At 38.7% G+C, this 22,173-nt stretch overlaps 1 protein-coding gene across 5 annotated transcripts in view; it reads right to left on the reverse strand.

The window, feature by feature from the left end:
- LOC139765587 (uncharacterized) overlaps window positions 1-22,173 on the reverse strand; it is a 106,538-nt gene that overhangs the window by 51,978 nt on the left and 32,387 nt on the right. For 3 of the 5 annotated variants that reach the window (XM_071693211.1, XM_071693212.1, XM_071693209.1), the window contains exons 5-7: window positions 16,080-16,252; window positions 13,047-14,052; window positions 5,085-5,138 (exon numbers count right to left, since the gene is read on the reverse strand). Coding sequence is in view for 1 of the 5 variants with exons in the window: in XM_071693214.1 (XP_071549315.1) it covers window positions 14,037-14,052; window positions 16,080-16,252 (189 nt within the window). In the remaining 4 variants the exon portion in view is untranslated. Of the gene's footprint in view, window positions 1-5,084; window positions 5,139-12,030; window positions 14,053-16,079; window positions 16,253-22,173 lie in introns of those variants that run through there. The other 2 variants (XM_071693213.1, XM_071693214.1) reach the window with 2 other exon arrangements.

Here is a 22,173-nt window from a genome sequence, read left to right on the forward strand (position 1 = left end):
TGCTTCTCGCATGGTGCACTGGCCTTACAACATTCACAGACCTATAACGTTGCCAGTTCCTCCCCAAGAACTGTTAGTGGGGCCTGAACATTGCCAGTCGTCCACGCTGCAGTAAAGTGGCAAGCAACAACCGAGGTTCAACCAACTGGTATCGGGTGGGTAAGTGACGGCAGTGCGGTAAGATAGCACTACAGCGGCTGTCAAGTTCCCTTCCTGGTCTAGGATGCTGGCTTTCTGCCTCGCATACATGTGGGATGCTGGCATTCAGTCCACAAACAGAATATCCGGACATCTTACATGAACACTTGGAAACATGTAACTCACGACTCGTTATTCTTAGCTTTATAATTTGCTGACTCTCCCTAATGGCAAAATCTCCACAATGGTAAAAAAAAAAAAAAAAAAAAACGTTCAAGAGAGGAGGCCCAAGAGTGAAGAACTCTCTCCCTATACTGTAAAAGTAGGTAACATCTTGCCCTGAAGGGTCGCCACTTGGTCATATGTACTTGCCACCTAGCCCTGGGAGTTGTCAGTTCTTTGGGGTTGCTAGAAAGCCATAAGGGGTCGCCAGCTTGCTCCAAGAAACTGTCGTGTGCTCCTAGACAGCAGGCAATTGTCCCTACATAGTTGCCAGTTTGCCCTAAGAATTTCCAGTTGGTCCTGCAGAGCTGATATTTTCCCCTTACCTCTACTGGGTTGTTAGTCTTTGGGGATTGCCAGCCGACCTTACGAGTCTATCATGCAGTTCTAGGAACACGACCTGTAATCTGGCGGTGCCAGTCAATCATAAAGATTAACACAGTATGGCAAAACCAATGTTCTGCCATAGTGTTAATCTTTAGATGTACCAACCAGTCCACCTGGGTTACTAAGAGGATGAAGGGTATGCCAGCTGGTCCCTGGGTTATGCTAAGTGGTCCAGGGTAGCCAGCTGGTGGAAGCGACTTTGGCAGCTGGTCTAAAGGAGCTGTCAATCCTGAGGGATTATCCGTCAAGTCACCAGTTGGCCCTGTACAATGCCGGTGTTTCATCGGAGTTTCCAGTTAATCCTACGAAGGTGCTACTAGGATATGAGGAACCGCCATTTCATCCTAGGACTTGGTGCCAATTACCCTTAAGGATTAACCATACAGCCTCGAAGAGTTGCCAGTTAGACTGGGAGTTACCAGTTAGTCCCAAGCAGTTGCCAACTCGCCACACTGATTTGCCTTCCCCCAGCTGACTGGCCACAAACAACAGGTCCCTTATCCTTAACCCCCTGCTGACTCACTGCTGGCTCCGCTCGCCGCCAAGATCTACAACTGTCGAGGCTGCTTGGGGAAATGAGAGATCCAACGACCCTTTCTCGGAATTATCATCACAACTGGGCAACAGAACCTCACAGTGGTGTGAGTTGATGGCACAACAGACCTTTGTCGCAGCCCCTCTAAACATCAATCTTCATATGCTTTCAGGTTGCACGTCTACAATCAAATATTAAAAAATATTGATTCCCTGACAACTAAAGACTGGCGTTATTTCCTAAACAACGACTAAAACTGATTCCACAGCAACTAAAAAACTGACTTCGTACGAACCAAATACTAAAACTGTTCTGAGCTATCAGGCTGCAACTTGCTCACTGGCAACAACCAAAGACTGATAATGAAATCCACACAAGCAAAGCCCAATGGCCAATTTACTATCTACCAAAAAGTTTTACTGACACCAAACAAACAACCGAAATGGTTTCCATGTCAACCAAAGACTGAGCGTCTAATAATCAAAGACTGACAGTAATCCTTAAGAAACTACATGATCAAACTCCTCTCAAGCAACCACAGGCTGAAACTGCCCCACTTACAATCACAGGATGAAACTATTTTTCAGCAAACAAAAACTGAAATTACTCTCTATAAACAAAACGAGAGCTAGAAGTGCCCTCCTTGCAACCAAAGGCTACAAGAGGTCCCCTAACAATAAAAGGCTTTAGTGTTCCCTAGCAACAAAAGGTTGAAAGTGCTCTCTAGCAACCAAATGCAGAAACTGCTCTTGACCAACCAAAGGATTCATCTGCTCTCTAACCAAATCCTGAAATGATCTCTAACACACAAAGGCTGAGGCTATTCTAAAAGACCAGTGGCTGAGAATACTCTCTGAGAATGAACATCACCATTACTCTCCTTAAGCCTAATGCAGTAAATGCATTCTATGACACAATGCTAACTCAGCCACCCAAATGTTTAAACTGCTCACAGCCAATCAATGTTAAAACTACTGTCTGCCAATCAAATATCAAAACTACTGTATTTTTTTCAAATGTTAGCAATGATGGCATGGGCACCTGAAACCCTAAACAAGGCTGTCCCATCGCTATACATACATACATAAATGTGAATAAGAGCAAGGTTATTAGGTACAGTAGGGTTGAGGGTCAAGTCAATTGGGAGGTGAGTTTGAATGGAGAAAAACTGGAGGAAGTGAAGTGTTTTAGATATCTGGGAGTGGATCTGGCAGCGGATGGAACCATGGAAGCGGAAGTGGATCATAGGGTGGGGGAGGGGGCGAAAATTCTGGGAGCCTTGAAGAATGTGTGGAAGTCGAGAACATTATCTCGGAAAGCAAAAATGGGTATGTTTGAAGGAATAGTGGTTCCAACAATGTTGTATGGTTGCGAGGCGTGGGCTATGGATAGAGTTGTGCTGGAAATGAGATGTTTGAGGACAATGTGTGGTGTGAGGTGGTTTGATCGAGTGAGTAACGTAAGGGTAAGAGAGATGTGTGGAAATAAAAAGAGCGTGGTTGAGAGAGCAGAAGAGGGTGTTTTGAAGTTTGGGCACATGGAGAGGATGAGTGAGGAAAGATTGACCAAGAGGATATATGTATCAGAGGTGGAGGGAACAAGGAGAAGAGGGAGACCAAACTGGAGGTGGAAAGATGGAGTGAAAAAGATTTTGTGTGATCGGGGCCTGAACATGCAGGAGGGTGAAAGGAGGGCAAGGAATAGAGTGAATTGGAGCGATGTGGTATACCGGGGTTGACGTGCTGTCAGTGGATTGAATCAAGGCATGTGAAGCGTCTGGGGTAAGCCATGGAAAGCTGTGTAGGTATGTATATTTGCGTGTGTGGACGTATGTATATACATGTGTATGGGGGGGTTGGGCCATTTCTTTCGTCTGTTTCCTTTTTTTTTTTTTTTTTTCCCCCCCCCAAAAGAAGGAACAGAGAATTGGGCCAGGTGAGGGTATTCCCTCAAGGCCCAGTCCTCTGTTCTTAATGCTACCTCGCTAATGCGGGAAATGGCGAATAGTTTGAAAGAAGAAAAGAAAATATATATATATATTAATATAAAAAGTATAATAGATAAATAAATACATAAATAAATATAAAAATATATTATTATTATTATTATTATTTTGCTTTGTCGCTGTCTCTCGTGTTTGCGAGGCAGTGCAAGGAAACAGATGAAAGAATGGCCCAACCCACTCAAATACACATGTACATACATAAATGCCAACACATGCACATATACATACCTATACATTTCAACGTATACATATATATATATATATATACAGACATATACATATATACACATGTACATATCATACTTGCTGCCTTCATCCATTCGCGTCGCCACTCTGCCACATATGAAATGGCACCTCCCTCCCCCTGCACACGTGCAAGGTAGCACTAGGAAAAGACAACAAAGGCCACATTCTTTCACACTAAACCACTAATTTTTTCCTATATATTCACCATTCCCTGCAATAGCAAGGTAGCCTTAAGAACAGAGGACTGAGTCTTAGATGGAATATCCTCACTTGGCCCCCTTCTCAGATGGAATGTCCTCACTTGGCCCCCTTCTCTGTTCTTTCTTTTGGAAAATTAAAAAACGGGAGGAGAGGATTTCCAGCTCCCTGCTCCCTCCCCTTTCAGTCGCCTTCTACGACACGCATGGAATACGTGGGAAGTATTCTTTCCGTTTACGTATATATTTTTGATGCACTTATGGCCTATGTATTTTGCCTTTCACTACTGTTTACTACTCATGAAAAAATAGTTTCACTGATGCAAATGTCTGGTCCATGATCTCACATAATCTTTCAATAACAATTCTAAGACAACATAAAAAGGTTACAGACAAGACTATACACCAATCTTGTATTTTGGATAATCATAAATACATTTACAGCAACTATTTCAGGACCATGATAGAATTACTGTGACTACTACAGCATCTTCAAAAAAATTCCAGTTTCTTGCCGATTTTTTTTTTTTTTTTTGCATACTTGAGTTCTCTCAAATCTATAAGTAATTTTTTCCCTTTTTCAACTGGAAAAAAGGAAACCAACCTATTCAATAACACATTTCTTTTTCAAAATTCTTTCATAATATGAGGGACCTACTACATTTCTTTTTTCTCATTTCGAAGGAAAAAGGGACATCAACATCCAGCAAGTCATAAATGAAAATCCTCATTCTCTGGTAAAATCTTGATATGATTGTTGCAGTTTTAAATAAGAAGTGGTCACTAATAATAATCTACATTAATGCCTAAAGTCCACCACAAAAATAACACAAAAGGTGAATTTTTGAAAACTTCAGCCATGAACATTCTAAAAGCAAGATATTCACATCATCTTTGCATGGCTCAAGTATGAAAAGTGAATACGATGTATCTTCTTCAAAAGAGTGTAGAGACAGATGAACTGACAAGCCAAGATCATCACAGATATAAACACATGTAAGTTCCGATTACTCTATACTGTCTGCCTTTGAAACATGAAATGTATGTCAGGGTGACCTATTTCTGCTGGATGCTAAAGTGCTAAAAAATGTTAAACTGGACAATGATATTTTCTATACCTCTGCCATACACTATTTTTACAATCCCTCAAGAGATATCATTTCCATCACTATGAGCAAGGCAAAACATAAATCCCTAACACAGAACATAGGTGACTTTAACTTACCTCTCGAAGTCACTATGAGCTTAATTTCAGATCTATGTTCAATAAATCTTGCATCATGCTAAAAATCTTAGCATCTTCATAAAACACTTGTACTTCAAAGGCACAGTAATTCTAAACTAGTGGTCTTACCTTGGCTGGAGTATATGGAGTTCTCTGGTTGAGTAGATAAACCTCTACAAAAATCTGGAAAAGAAAATTTTAAGCATGAAAAAGTGTTTAAAACACAATAAAGTGTAATGTCAAGAGAGGGAATTATCTGAACTGCACTGGAAGTTCTCAACCAGGTGTAAGTTGTTGGAAATGATTTATGTTTTAACCAGACATAAAGGGGACCCTCAACTACAATTTGGCTTGGCTTATCTCTCTATAAAGAGTACATTATCTCTTACAAGAAAGAGGAAGCACATCACAAGTCCTAGATACTATAACTTACAGAGGAGACATCACATGTAGTAAAAATACAAAAAAAAATTCTACATAAGTAATGCAAACCAAGCATACATTATCATGATTTTCTAAAGCAATACATCTCTTGTAAAGATTTTTCTTTCTTTACGTCAATGACTGAAGTCAGTGATAAAATCATCAATCTTAATAACAAACATTAATGGAAAGTTTGTCCAGTACAATCCAATTCCTGTCATCTTGTCACCATGTACTTTCACAATGAGTGACCACACAGTCAGGGACTGCAAGGTAATATGTCTGTTAACAATACACATGCTAATCGATCCACAAAGTAAATACTGTGTTAGTGCTACAAAATCCTATTAGAAAGTGAAGATTTGCCTTCTGCTTCTTCAATGCAAAAATGACCTTATGAAATGACTTTCTGAAACAATATTGAAAGTAGAGTAAATTTTAGTACAACTATGGAGAACCAAAAGTGACAATCGAGTTTTGTGTGTCAGTCCTTACTATCAGTACTTAAAAATAAAATGTCTTTGGACTGGGAATATTTCAGCCCGAAAATGTGATTCATCATAGCAGTATTCTTAAATGCATCCTTCATTTACTTAATTCCTGGCACTTGCAAAATGATTGAATCTCATGTGCTCCAGGTCCTAAGATAAATATCAATCTATATCATATAATAAGATAACATTCATTATGCTCAAATACTGTTACAATTTAAATCACAAGTTTCAATGTTCTTTATATATAAATGCAGCCTGAAGCAAATAACCGAATTAAAGGCAATAGAAGATCACACTCCCCACACATAAACAGCCACCATAGCCATATGTCACACAAAGAAAGCAATAAAAACCTATAAAAACTCAACATTATATAAAAATTATCTAAATAATCATCATTATGAATGCTGAATGAACCCCATGGAATGACCATACCATTAAACACATTTCTTCTAATTAGTCACAATGAAATAAACTTTCATCAAATTACTGTAATAAATAATTTTGAAGCAATAAATATCAAAAACAAATATTTCAAGAAATGTATACTGAAAGCACATATTACGAAAGGGCTAACAAATATAGAAAAAAGATAAATATAAAGATGATAATGATAATCAAAAGGGTGGTCCACGCAACATTTGAATCATTGTTGTGTAGTAGTACAGTTACTAGCAGTGAAATATCAATGAGTGGAAACATTCTTTGGGAAATATAAAAATTGAATGGGTGGAAACAGTCTTTGGAAAATATCAAATCATATGTATTCATTTCCATAGCCAAAGGTCACATTTTCTTAAAGTTATAATCAGGTTAAGTTCGAGCTTAAGCATCATTTTAAGGAGTCTAACTCGTGTAAAATCTAAACTAGAATCACTGGTCTAACACCACTGAATGGTTTATAGACTGGGAAACAAATGTTAAGTTCCATGAGTATCTGATTTAAAAATTCAAATTATAACCAAGATTAAGCTAAAGGCCAAAGCGTGACTCCCACTGACAGATGATGGAATGGGCGAACAATAAAAACAAAGTGATTCCTAGGAGTCTACCATGCCATTAAAGCAACACAAAAGGATGCTGACTGAACTCTAGATATTATTTGTATACACAGTGCTATACTGTAATGCAAAATTCTACAGTTCAGTAATCCTTCCATCAGTATGGCATTTAATGCTGCATGCCTGTAAATTACATAATCAAGTGCAGCCCTGCAACTAAGACAGTGGTCAACAGGATACTGGACAACATATCTTCTAATTCTCCAAACTGCAAATAATGCTGAACTAAAAATCAACATGAATGTAACTGGACATAAGACAGGCGCATGTCAGCATGGCATGTAGAATTTGTATACCTGTAAGGCATTCTTTTATCCAACTCAATTTCTATCATATCTCGTTTTTCATTAAACAGCTTTATAATACGATCCTGTAGTTTCTTTTTATCTTTTATTTATGATCTTTTTAGTTCATATTTCATTTTCATTTTCTAATTCATATTATTTTTCCAGTCATATGTGCGGATGGTCATAAGTTGCACAGGTCGTAAGTAGAGGAGAGCCTATGTATATACATGTGTATGTGGGTGGGTTGGGCTGTTCTTTTGTCCGTTTCCTTGCGCTACCTTGCTAATGCGGGAGACAGCGACAAAGTATAATAAATAAATATATATATAAATAAATGAATATATACATAAATGAATAAAATACATGAAATCTGGTGAAGCAGCAGGATTGGATGGTACTGCAATTGAATTCATTATGGGGGTGACTGTGTTATTGATTGGTCATGGTGAAGTGCTTGAGGACTGGCAGAATGCATGTATAGTGCCACTGTACAAAGGCAAAGGAGATGAAGGTGTGTTCAAACTACAGTGGTATAAGTTTGTTGAGTATACCTGGAAAATTGTATGGGAGGGTACTGACTGAGAGGGTGAAGGCATTACAGAGAATCAAACCAGGGAGGAGCAGTGTGGTTTTAGAAGTGGTGAAGGATGTGTGGACCAGGTGCTTACTTTTAAGAATGTATGCCAGAAATACTTGGAAAAACAGATGGATTTGTATGTGGCATTTATAGATCTGTAGACGGCATATGATAGGGTTGATATAGATGCTTCATGGAAGGTCTTAACATATGGTGCGGGAGGTAAGCTGCCACGAGCAGAGAGAAGTTTTTATCAAGGGTGTAAGACGTGTACAACTAGGAAGAAAGGAGAGTGATTAGTTCCCAGTGAAGGTTGGTCTGTGGTAGGGTTGTGTGATGAGCATCGTAAGATTTTTTTTTCTTTTTTTTTGGTATGTGCAGTGGGGCAAGGTAACTTCTGAGAAAATATGTTCAACTGTACAATACAGCTACATCTACTTTCATGAAGTATGGAATGATAAAATAAGTAATCACACTATTGTTGCATGTCTAATAAAACTCCAAAACAGATCAGCAACACTACTAAACTAAAAATTGAAGTTCAAGGCATAGGCATGGAGAAACATGAACTTGCAGTCATTATAATAAGCTAAATCTGAGAAAAAAAAATCCAAAGCTGGTGACCCAAAACAACAATCTGAGGCATTTAAATACTGTAAAATATGTACAGCTGTGAGATTTGGCCTTCAAGCAAGCACCCTCCCACATCAATCTGCCTCTCCTTCACTTACATCCACAACTCTTTTCGTCATCACCCTGGTAGGATTATGTCCCAAACCATAAGCATGAAATTCTCTCTAGCTCTACCTATCCAACCAGTTATGCTCTCAACGTAAAAACTGGAAGCACTAACATTTATCAGAACACAAACCTTATCCCCTCAGACCCAGGCAATTATATGTGTAATATCTTTCTTTGGGACAGCATCCTACTTGAGCCTCACAGAGGATGTTAACATAAAACAACACAACTACAGATACCACACAAATCATTGCAACAGCAATACTGTCTAACTCATTGAAAATACTGCTGAAATGCTACACACTATAACCTGCCCTCTAATCTAGGTCCCAACAAATTTTAGTGTCTGGGATGTGGCAGAGATCCTGCATCTCAATATAACTGAAATAAGCTCTAATAATTATTAGCCCCTGTAGCTTGTGGCAACACTCTTTGTGAATGAGTCGCCAGCCAGATATCAGCTCTATTATTACTAAAGAATCTCACACCTAATCTAATGCAACACTGAACTGAAAAGCTTCTTTAGATCAATTCATAAAAAAGGAGCCTTAGGGGTAATTCAAAAAAGCACTCAGCAAGGACAACATTCTGGTATCTTGTCAACTGTGAAATAGTTCCATGTGAAAGCAAAGAACTCAAGTCACTGCATTAAAATACAAAATACTGAAATAGCATTAAAGCTGTAGTAAAATCAACAGAGACATTAAATAACAGAATACCACACTAGTTATCTTTTATATCAATAAGTACAACACTAAGCGGTTCAAATTTTCATGTCATCTTGACAGCTCGTGTAGTGTGTGCAAATGGAAATACGAGCATAAAAAATTTGGTTGTCGTGCATTACATACGTCAACTATGAGTAGATGTGAGAGAATGTGGCCTTTCAATAAAAATCCAGGTGCATTAGAAAGAGGGTACTTGCTTACAGAAGACAAACCCACCCATTCTCTGAAGTCATGGTAAAGTGATGAGGCTGTAATCTGGTCTCCAATTCTCATTACTTACTAACCTTTGAAGTCTATGCTTCAGACCAGGTAAAACTGGATTTCAAGAAAAATTTTTGAAAAGGCCAACAGGACGACAACTGACAAATTATATACATCATTCCTGAGGATAGAGGAGAAAGAATACTTGTCACATATTCTCTGCATGTCATAGAAGGCAACTAAAAGGGGTGGTAATGGGGGGCTGGAAATCTTTCCCTCCAGTTTTTACTTTTCCTAAAGAAGGAACAGAGAAGGGGTTCAAGCAAGGATTTTTCCTCGAAGGCTGTTCTCTGTTCTTGATGCTACCTTGCTAAAGGCTCCTGCAGCTAAAGATACAGGGACATATAGACTCCCTATGAATGAGACGTTCTTTTAAGAGCCTGTGCTTCCAGTGATCATCCTTACTCTCAGTGATACAGCCTTGCCAAACGTTACCTTTCACTTGTGGTGTAAAGTCAAGCAGGTAGAGTCTTGCAGCACAGATTTATTTAAAAGTACCCCAAAACGAATTATGAAAGACTCCTGGTGTTACCTAGGACCTTTCTAAGGGCTCCTGCAGCCCAAGGTTACACTACTTTCAGTAGCAGTAAAATGAAAACTCCTTTAGAGTGATATGTTTTTTGATGAGTGTCACCACTGACATAACTGGTGAATTTTTTTTCATGGTGTAACCTAGAGCAAATGGAGTTCAGAAACACCACACCTATATCTTCTACTTTCTGCCACTGGAGACCCTTCTTTTCTTAAGAGAATCCTGCAGCAATCAGGAAGCTGTCTCATGCTCTGGTTCAGTCCACTGACAGCACGTCAACCCTCGTATACTGCATAACTCCAATTCACTCTTTCCCATGCAGGCTTTCACCCTCCTTATTTTATAATTTAATGGTGTTACTCAGGGGAAAATGCTCCTGCAGCCCTAAGCTGTGCTACTTCCAGTGGAAGGGAAATCTAGACACCTTTGGAGTCAGTAGTTCTTTGATAAGAGTACTATATATGAAGGGTCTTGAGATATGTTAAAACAGCATTTGTAGTGCTGTATAGATGGGTGATGTCCACAGCGTAAGAAGGAGAATATGACTCATGTTTGTCTGGAGAATGTGGCTTCTGAAGGTGGTGTCTGGTGGGGTGAAGTTTACAACTAGGTTGGGAGAGTGGTTATTCAGTGCCTTTGGGATTATTCAGTGTGTACAGTATGCTCTGTCAGTGTCATATGTGATGGCGTTGGAGGTTAGACTGGTATGTAGTGGTTTGGGTAAGATAGGTTCAGTGCTATCAAGTGGGTGTCAAACATGGTAAGGTGGGTTTGTATTAGGAGGAACTTTGTTTCATCGTGTTTCTGGTAAGTGTGGTTACTAAGCAACCAGCTATTGTTCCAAGTGTTCTATTCTAAGTGGTCTGCATCTTTGTTTTACCATATATACTTTTGGGAGGTTGGAAGACCAGGCAGGTGAGGCATGGTTTAGAGTCGAGAGGATGAATTGTTTGTAGAGGATATGGGATTCTTTTTCTTGTTGAAATCTGGTGCCAGGTGGCATTCTGTGGGAACTTACTTTGCTTTATGCTTCTGTGATGAATTTTTAAAGGTGGGGAGTGAATGTCATGTTTGTGTCACGTGCGATGCCAAGAATGGCTGGTGTTTTGTTTAGCAAGGTAACCGAGGTGTTGATGGGACATACAAACATCTACATGTATCCTGCTAATTCTTGAATGGGCCCATGCTTTCCACGAGTATATAAATATGCCTTCAAATACCCACCACTTTAATAGGCTGGCATAAAAACCTTAGTCTCTCAGGAACCCATACACAACCATAGCAGGAAGAGGTCTGGCTGCCCTTACAGACTTCACATTAATGGGTCACTGAATACATGATGGCTTTAAATGGCTGTGGCATGTCAATATCTAAACACAACACAAACTTTGAATGTCCATAAAGTGCTGGGTTTAAAAAGGTGATGCAATTAAAACAACTCATTCTTTTAATGTTAAAAACTGTTAGCTTAACCTGTTCTGGAGAACCCCATTCATTAAAGCATGCTGTAAAAGGTTAATGTAATGGAAAGGGCAATCATTACTTTAGGTGAAAACTCAGTATCTAGCACTAGAAACAGATTAAGATCAACAAGTAGTAAACATATATTCAACATGTGAAACACCCATCATTAGTAAACTGAAATTCTAAATGAGGATTCAAACAGTTCTTACTCTGAGTACCTACAATATCACCCATAAATCCAGTTCCCCAGTTGTGATGGACAGCCAAGAATACTAAACAAAGATTGCAGGCTGGTTATGCACTGCGAGTTACAGATTCTATTCTAACCTACAGATGATCTGTAGTAAAACAGACAATTTAACTGGAGCTATTATAAGTAATGGATACAGCCACCAAACTTAACATAAATGGAACCAAAGTGGAACACTGGTCTAATCTGCTTTCCTTAAACAGAGTCAGCACAATCTGAATAATATAATTATATTCTGGGATAATAAAATACTAGTATACAGATGCAGCCAACACTTCATTTGTTCATATAGTACATTTCTAAGGAAAATAACTTTATGCAGAACAATTACTGGCAAATTACATTCCAAATAGTAACCTTCCTTAAAGTATGTTACAAGTGCTTCAACAACAGTAGGGATATCTTCAAATTAACCAACCTTCTTCTGTCATAGAAATACCTACCACACTTTCTAAGGCTACTCACTGGTCATTAGTGAATGTGTGGCAGCTAATGGTATACAGAATAATATGTAAAGATGGCTACAATAATCAATGGAAAAGATTGGTGACCGATACAAAGAATGACATAGATACAGAAAAATACAAACATATAATAAAACATACTCAGAAAGAGTAACAGACTGATAAATCAAGGTAAATATAATAGTATAAAAGGCTAAAGTGATGAGACATTAATGATAACATACAAATATATACATACAGACGGCATGAAACAGGCACAAAATAGCATATGTAAACAAGTCTGTAAACAAATACTTTCCATACTTAAAACAAAATCAGACGAGAAAATAATCTACATATCTAACAAGAATGACAATAACAAAATACTAATATATATCAAACAATCCTCTCTATGGTTCAAAAGCAAGCACCTTTAACATATCTTTCTCTTCTGAATTCCGTATCGCTTACTATCACGAGGAAAAATAGGACAGCCTTTCTGAAAGGCAAATAAAAAAAAAGCTTCTAACCTTACAAAGTGACACTATACATGACATAAGTGAAGAAAAAATTGGAACACCCCTTCCTTGTTTTAACATGTTTACTTCCATAGTCAAGAGTTTTTACCCGACATTCCCATTAATCACGGAAAACTCCTTTCACTGTTCTTTCCTGATGATTTAGGAAGTATATGCACGTTTACGGATAAATGACAGACTAAAATCGTATTCATTGGTGGGCTAAGAGAACAATCGATGGGAGGAGAGAATGAATGAAAATGTCTTGTTTACATTACAAAATTCCATATCCCTACCATATCTCACACTCACCTGGAAGTTCTCAACTTTCCCCTGGAAGGAATACCCCACAGGAACCTTTATATCCTTGGCGTCCACTCATAAAACACTAGAAATAGCTCAAAATCGCGAAATAATCGGCACTTGCAAGTGACGCGACTAGGTGGTCAACAGAGGAGGACTCACTGCCATCTATTGATCACGGAACGCACTAGCCGGGTAGGGCAATAGATTTTTTTTTCGCCCAGTATGCACGGCAACAATCCAAAAATTCCCTAACTAAAAGGAAAAAGGCCTTAATCTGAAATACTTTAATTCTAATTCATGATCAAAATATACCTACTTTGCTCCTGATATTGCAATGTTGTGAGTGCGTTAGAAAGTCATTTTTGTTACTCCTAGGAAAAATTCCACTATCTGGCGACCCGACATGAAAACTGTAAGAGAATTCACACTTTCTTTACCTTACATGCATTAGCATAGATTTTAGGAGAAAAAACATCCGACGCTTCGAAAAGATCCACATATTTTATGATACTACCTAACAACAAACTGTAACGGTAGATATGATTCATGATTCTATCAAAGGAGAGAGCTTATCAGGTGCCTATTTCATTGGCAGATACTGTGCCTTTTACGAAGCTCCAGTTCCAACTGATTTACGCACAGATCAATTGTAGTTACATTAATAAACAATAGTCATTCCATTCCTGTGGAAACTAATGGCGTCGTTGCTACCTGTTGTGTGCTGGGACACACTAACTCGTCCAGAGCCTACAGGCTGTCAACGAGACATTATTTGACAATAATTACAACTCTACTGCTATCAACAAAAGGAGGAAAGCTGTGAATATCAATTTACTCATAGAAAGACGCTGGGGGGGGATTCAAAAACGGTAACCTAACTTACTACCAAATTCCATTAGGGATCCACACGTTTGCAGGAAGAATATGGCCAACTTTTAACTAAATCAGCAGCTCAATACGCCAGTCTTCTTTTCGATGGACGAAATGCTTGGTCCTTCAAACACGATCGAGTCTGGAAAGATTATTAAGTATTCATCAATCCATATCGCTGAATAACTTTGGTACACCATTCTCTCCATCTTCCACACTTACCTATCCAGGTATAGATTAAAACTTTCAGGGGCCCGAATCTTTTTTTGCGAGGAATACATTAGAATGGACTGACCAAATTGTTTTAAGGGAATAATCAAAACCTATTACGAAACTTTAGGAAAACAAGATTGGACCAAATCGTGGAAATTACGTACATTCTCTCGCAATGTGACCAGAAACCTTTGCAAACGCATCAAATTACATTTACTCCTTCTTTTAAAAAGGGAGATAAAGGGTAAAGTGTTACACCACCATAATATTTTCAACTCAATACAGAGCTGCTACTGGGTTTCATCCACGCATGTAAGATAAGGTAAGCCTGGAATGAATACATAAAAGCAGTGAAGACATAATGTGTCCGTATAAAATGGCAATTAAAAACGAAGATTGGCGAGAACGAACATGCATTTCATAATATTCAGGTATGAAATGTTTCACATTATCGTGTAGATGTGCTGGCTCATAGTGCAATATCTTCCACCTTTCTAATCTTAACCTTAGAAATGGTACGTTCTAACGAATGTCCATCAAAAAGGAAACATTTCTAACCTCACTCTCAGATTGTACAGAACAGAGAATCCACACAACACACACAGGGACCGACCTGTGCCAGTAATGGCACCTCAAGAATAGTCTTGGAGAATTATTCATTACACAGTTATTCTACAAAGGAGTAAAAGATTCTATCCTAACCCCAGTGAAGTGCAAGATTTTCTAACCCAACTCTAAGTTGTTTCCCTGTGAATAACGTCAGAAATAACAAAGCATAGACGAGCGGGGCAAAAGTGTAGACCTATCACGAGAGTAACAATTGGTTAGGAACAGTGTCTGTGGTAAATATTTTGTTATGCTAGTAAAAACAACATAACTCTTATCAACTTTTGATGATAAAGTTCTTGTGGGTTCAGTTTTCTCAAATGTAGCCTACTTTTGATACAAACTCAACTCTAATTCGGACAGAAAAGCTTTCGTACTTACAGCCAGAACTTTGATAACATTCTTGTCTTTTAACGCTGAGGGTTGTGATGCTGCAAAGTCTCTTGAAACAAAACTTCTGCCAACACTGGAAGGGTTGGCAGAGGTGTCAGTCTAGAAACTTCTAATCCAAGAGCATTCACAAACTTCACAACTATAAAGTCAGCAGACCAATATAACTAAATGTGTCCAGGAAACATATCAGAAGGCAAACTTGTGCTTCAAACAAAAATCCTTCATCACACTTCATTCCTTATCTTTAATGATTAAAACGGAAAGCTATGTAATTCCAACTCCCTCATCTCAGGTTCAGCGTTAGGTACGGACGCCCCTGGTCTTTTCCATGCACGGACCGTAGGTTCCCCTTTATCAATTCCGTTCTAATGCCCTTCAATTCATTTGGTACCTGGTTTGCACCTAACAATTAAATTTCATCAGGGTTCAGCCTGGCACAAATCTTTTCTTACCGACGCCACGTACTCTGCTGGTTATTCCATCGCTATATCGCGTACGCGATTGAAGTTTAAATTCCTGAAATCGTGCTTATGCCATGTCTTTCTTGCTCTTGGTTGTACGTACACGTCACACGACCATGAGCAGCAATGTTCACACGTTATCAGACTGGTTAACATAGAAACAATTATGACAGCAATAACAGTCTTTTTTATATGACGAGTTGTCATCTTAAACGCATAACAATATCTCAATTTCTTATGGTAGACATTTTACATCACTATATTGTATTAAATATGATATTCCATTCTAGGCATCCATTTCTAACCCCTTCAGCAGATGACTTTTTACTTCATAAAAGATAGCTTAAGCAGTACCTGAAGTTAGGCCTCCCCATTTCAGCGATACAGTCGATACCTAACGTGATTTTCCTGGCGAAGGTTCAAGTCTTACAACAGGACTAGGATCCAAACCAAGAGATATATGGGAAGGTCTCTCTCTCTATATATATAAACCTACCTAGTACAGTCTCCTACGCTGTAATCATGGAAAGTTCTGATCCCGTGAGCCCTGGGTACAATTCTCTCCTTGAAGACAAGTGTAGTACTCAGGATTTGGGTACTTCTAAATGATGAAGGTGTCTGCTGCCGCTGCTGTTGCACCAGGATGTCAAAACATCTTCCAACGTTTCCCTGTGAACATTAATATTTATTGTTTTTGTCAATAAAATCGGTAAACATGTATCATTAGCAACACTAGAATTATTAAGGAACTATATGAATAGTATGCTATGAGTAATGTTACTGCTTTTGATCTATAAAACTACAATTTATGAGATCTGAATAGGCCGATTTTTGAGATGCTTTGGAGAAACTTTGTGCTTAATTTCTGCTGTATTGGTTTAAACTAAGATTCATTTCGGACTGCATCACAATTTGCACCACATACACACACGTGCACCTAACATTACCGTCACACATACCCGACCTATGACGCCCTCGAGATCGGGTTGTCAGCGATAACTAGGGATGGACCTGGTGAATATATATAACCAATAGTTTCTGGCCCGCGTCTTCAGTCAAGGTGTGAACTCCAGGCCTAGAGGAACGTACCTGGACTGGGCTGGGGACAGCATTACCCAATCCATCCCTTTAAGATAATCTAATGTTTTATTTCAATGTATCTATCAAACAACATTACGTGCTTAACGCACAGTATGGATGGTGCAGAATATCAACATTGTTATGTTGGAAAGGTTTAAGTATTCTGCATTAAAGACAATGTGTGTGATCTTTCGTGGGTTCAATATGTACGGTGTGAGGATATACCGCTCCCTCATCCGTCTACTTGTACATACAACCTGGTAATAACTATACTTCTTGTTCTAACAATATGGCCACAAGAGTTGATACCAAACTCAACTACGATATTAAGATTCACATTATCATGCTGTACAGTTGCCATGGTTTCGTTCACGTACCCAACATCAAATGGGACTCATATATCCAAAAATAGATAGACAACTATGCAATGTGCGTTTAGCTAGCAGAATACACCTAACCACACCCATTTCCGAAAATATGAAAATCAGAAATAAATACTCTTTAGCACTGGTCATAACTATACAAAATTTGAAATAAAATTATATTCTTATCTATTTATGTTATATCAGAGTATAAATTATTTTTTTTCACTTTATGATATCAAAAGAATTAAAAATTTGTAAATCTAGACATATAACTACATACAAAATCATCTCTGAATTCTGACCTAATGCAGCATCTCTGAGTGGGGAAGCAGTAACCTATCTAAAGTCAACTCAACTGGAATGAAGGAGTTCGCAACACTTTACACAACACACAGGACAAGAGCTACTTACAATACACTTCAGTTGTCGTTCGATTCATAAGTTAACAAATATGTGAATATGGGCAAAACAAATGTGTAAAAAAATATAGTACTCAAGAGTCGAGACTTCGTTTGTCAGTCTAATTTGAACCCTCCAGAACACACATTATACAACTATAAATTCCATAAACAGCGACTAATACTATAACATACGAGTAACAAGAGATATGTTACATTGCAGGCAAGTTGTATGATTTTCTGGCCATCAACAACGCAGGTTGTTTAAGTGATATACCAACAGTGTGTGTGTGTGTGTGTGTGTGTGTGTGTGTGTGTGTGTGTGTGTGTGTGTGTGTGTCATGAGAGTTATCTAGTACACCTGAAGATGGTGGTCATGTATTATCGACTGATGGTCCTAACCTGACGTTGGCGGCCTTCATGACCCTGGCAGTCGACAGGTCTAACGGCCAGGTAACAAATGACTTTGGTTCACTACACCAGAATCCGAACAATACGACAGAATATACATATTACAAATGCAAACCTCAACAGTCAGGAGGAACTACAGAATGTCTCCCTCCATCATCACTCACTATCATATTTACTATGAGGGAATACACCACGAAACGCATACTCACTACACGCTCAGCAAACCTTATAAATTCATTTTAACCTTAACAATGCATCTTTACACCCTCGTCAACACTGCCCTGACCATCAAAGGTCATCTTCGCTATAACCTCGACAACTGACCTACTAACTCTCATGGGTCATCACACTATTTTTACTCCACCCTCGTTTTCACTGTCATTTCATTAATATGTAATTTGCCGATCTGTCAAGCGAGACATTTCCCCTCATCTACAACCTAGGCTGTGACTGCTTATATGAATTAATATAACCGACATGCTCTCCCTTCTAAAGAAGGAGACAAAAATAGTGGATTGTTGGATTGTGATAAATATTTTTGGCAATTCCTTTATATAAAACAATTAAAATACATTTTTCTTTCAAGCTGAGCATAAGTATACTATAGTTTCTCTTAAAAATGCAATAAACCAAGGTTAATTTTCTTATAATAATATGTGATTATTTCCATTTTATTAAATGATAAATTAAATTTCAGCGATGCACAAATTTTTGAGCATATAAATACATTTCACACCACCAGTATTAAGAGCTCTGAGGCTGACATTCAAGCTGCCTCATAACTCACAACAAACATCCAGATGAATGTCCTCGTACAGTCATACACATACAACAACCTACCCGTGTAGCTGGTACACACACCCGACCTGAGCCAGTAATGCCACACCCGAGCACTGGCTGTCATTGACAAGAGCCCGCGCCACACACACACACACACACACACTTCAGTCGTCCCTTCAGTAATAATATCAAGACATGATATTCAAGAGAACTTCACTTCATCCCCCCCAGAACACATGTATAAATGTAAACAAAATCAGCGACTAATACTACAACATAAGAGTAACAACAGATATGTTATTACATTGCGTGCAAGTTGTATGGTTTCCTGGCTATCAACAACGCAGGTTGTTCAAGTGATATACTAACAGTGTGTGTGTGTGTGTGTGTGTGTGTGTGTGTGTGTGTGAGAGAGGCATGAGAGTTATCTAGAACACCTACTAAAGATGGTGGTCAAGTATTATCGATTGATGGGCCTAACCTGACGTTGGCGGCCTTTACGACCCTGGCAGTCGACAGGTAACAACTGAACTTGGTTCACTACACCAGCATCCGAACAATACGACAAAATATACATAATACAACTGCAAACCTCAATAGTCATGAGGAACTACAGAATGTCTCCCTCCACATCATCACTCACCATCATGTTCACTATGAGGGAATACACAAAGAAACCCGTACTCACTATACGCTCGGCAAACCTAACTAAATTCACTTTATCCTTGACAAAAGCATCGTTATTACACCATCGACACTTCTGACTTCTTGACAATTATAAGACAGGTGTCGAGGTTATAACACACACAAAAAAAAGAAATGTCAAAGATGCATGTCTGTAAACATAGAAATATATCTTAACCATAATATTTTTGAGGGAAACTTTCCAGCTGCCACATCATACAAAACATACACAAGCAGCTACATACGCTCATGGCGTTGTGGTTTGCGTTACTGTCCAAGTCAAAACGGACCCGCATGGATTCGAATTCCGGGCGAAGCGGTCGATCCAGACACAATCCCAGTTGTTCATTCTCCTCTCGTGGCCGATCGATAAATGAGAACGCGTGTGTACATACACGCATGGTAAGAAAGACGTGATATATGCACATGGTTTACGAGACAGGGCAAAATAAGCGTAAATTTTTGTCTATGCGACACGTAAACGGTTATCACAAAGTCGACCCTTACTAATGTTAGCGACATCAAGCCAGAGGCTTTACTCCTCTACACATTTACGGTTGACCGGAGTCGAGACCACAACATGCTGATGGCGAGAGGTTTTCAAGCTCAGGAAGTGCGCTGACGCCTGTTTGTGGAATATATGGTTGTGAATTTTATATGGAAGTGCGCTGACGCCTATTTCTGGAATATACGGTTGTGAATTTTACATATAAATTTCATGTAGTTAAACTGGTGCGTAAGGGAATTCTAACTGGTCATAAGAATCAAGATTCCAATTTCTGGCAACTGACGATTTGTTTCCAGCCACCTTCCACTGGAAGTGGACGCAGGGAAATGTAATGCCATAAAGTACAGCCCTTAGGGTACCATCCTTTCATCAACCTAATCAGCTTAAATTAGATCCTTTAGTAGCTCTAGAAGGATGACATGACGTAAAATACCAAGATATATTTAAATAATCATATAGTACCCATTATTTGTTCAGCACCAAACAGTTCTGGAGCAGAGGCCCGTTGTTTACGAGTGCGAGAATGTGTTAAGACTCGCCAGAAATGAGCTCGACACGAACTCTTATCAATGACAATCCGTTTCCGAGTGTGGCATTATTGGCACAGGTCGGGTGTGTGTATCCAGGGTGCCATAACTAACAGACGTTGGGAGTATGTGTGCAGTATGCTGTTACTGGCACAGGCCGGACCATGTTGCAATTGTAAAATGCGTGTTGTGTGAAATGTGATGAAATGCTTCATCTCTAACAATTTCATATTCACCCATCTAGATATCAATTCAACCAAGACAGTTTTGACAAGACAATATACGAATTCAAAATCTTTTTCATTTACACTACGTTAAATGTCTTCTCCCCTATAACAGGGAGAACAAAAATTTAAATGTATATAAATAATGGATGTTTGATCCTCTTCAATCAAGTTCCTTAAACTTGTATAGCAACATTTTCTTTCGAGCTTACAGGAAATTATGCTTAAAAATAACAAAACATCAAACTTACAGCATTTGCTTCCTCTTGTGACATACATGACACTTTATACTTTTTATATAAAAATTTTTGTTGATTATAAGTAAAATTTATATTTACAGCTGAAATGTCACGAACGTTACATGGTATGAAACACCACTAATCCAGGGTTACGGTGCCGACTTGTTAAATACAAATGGTATGTATATATTCTCCACCCAGCAATATAATAAAGATTCATGTACAATGATACTGTACTATATATATATATATATATATATATATATATATATATATATATATATATATATATATATATATATTCCCCTGTGTCGTTTTTTTTTTTTTTTTTTTTTTTATACTTTGTCGCTGTCTCCCGCGTTTGCGAGGTAGCGCAAGGAAACAGACGAAAGAAATGGCCCAACCCCCCCCATACACATGTATATACATACGTCCACACACGCAAATATACATACCTACACAGCTTTCCATGGTTTACCCCAGACGCTTCACATGCCTTGATTCAATCCACTGTGTCGTAATAACAGTAAAAACCGAGTTTAGATGGTAATCATATAAGCTGGGATACTAAAAGGAAAAGTTGGAAAATATAGGAGCAAAGAAAGATGTACAGATACCGGGGGGGTCGCCTTAAAGGAAGAATCGAATATATACACATTCTATACAACACACAAATCCACCTAAACGCCTACTATACACTCCACTTACTCGTGGGCCGCCATATGCCGGTCATGACACCCCGAAACACAACCCGAACTGTGCCAAGAATGGCACCCCAAGAACACACGCTCGTCCTGTGCCAGTAGAGGCACACACAAGAACGGGCTGTCACTGACAAGAGCCCGTGCCAAGCTTAGCTCTAACTGAGACCTATGAAGGAACCAATCTGCTTGTTTGTATGTGTACAGACATTTGTCAAGGTTAAGCTTAGCACAGGATCTTGTCAATGACACGTCAGTTCTCGGGTGCCATGACTGGTACAGGTCGGGTGTGTGTGCTTTGGGGTGTCATCAATACTACAGGGTGGCCCATGTGTGGTCAGCTTGTTCGTAGCTACTTACCATGACTGACAACTGTTGTGATCACGCCGGCTGCATTTAAAGCTGTCGACTGTTTATCAGTATTTTTGTCAAGCGTCATCACACCACTAACTACTGGAAGAAACTAGGCCATTTTCAGAGTAAACATACAACAATGCTTATGAACTTTTCCGTAAAATATTCGTACTAATTACAAAGTAATAAAAATTCACGTACTCTTACATACTGTAAAATACAATATAGTTATATTCCCCTAATCAGAAACACCACAGCTTTTATAAATTCTACCAAAATTGATGGAATGTATTACATAAACTTGTTTACTCTTTTTAAA

Source organism: Panulirus ornatus, chromosome 55 (genome assembly GCF_036320965.1).
Source record: "Panulirus ornatus isolate Po-2019 chromosome 55, ASM3632096v1, whole genome shotgun sequence".
Classification (NCBI taxonomy): domain Eukaryota; kingdom Metazoa; phylum Arthropoda; class Malacostraca; order Decapoda; family Palinuridae; genus Panulirus; species Panulirus ornatus.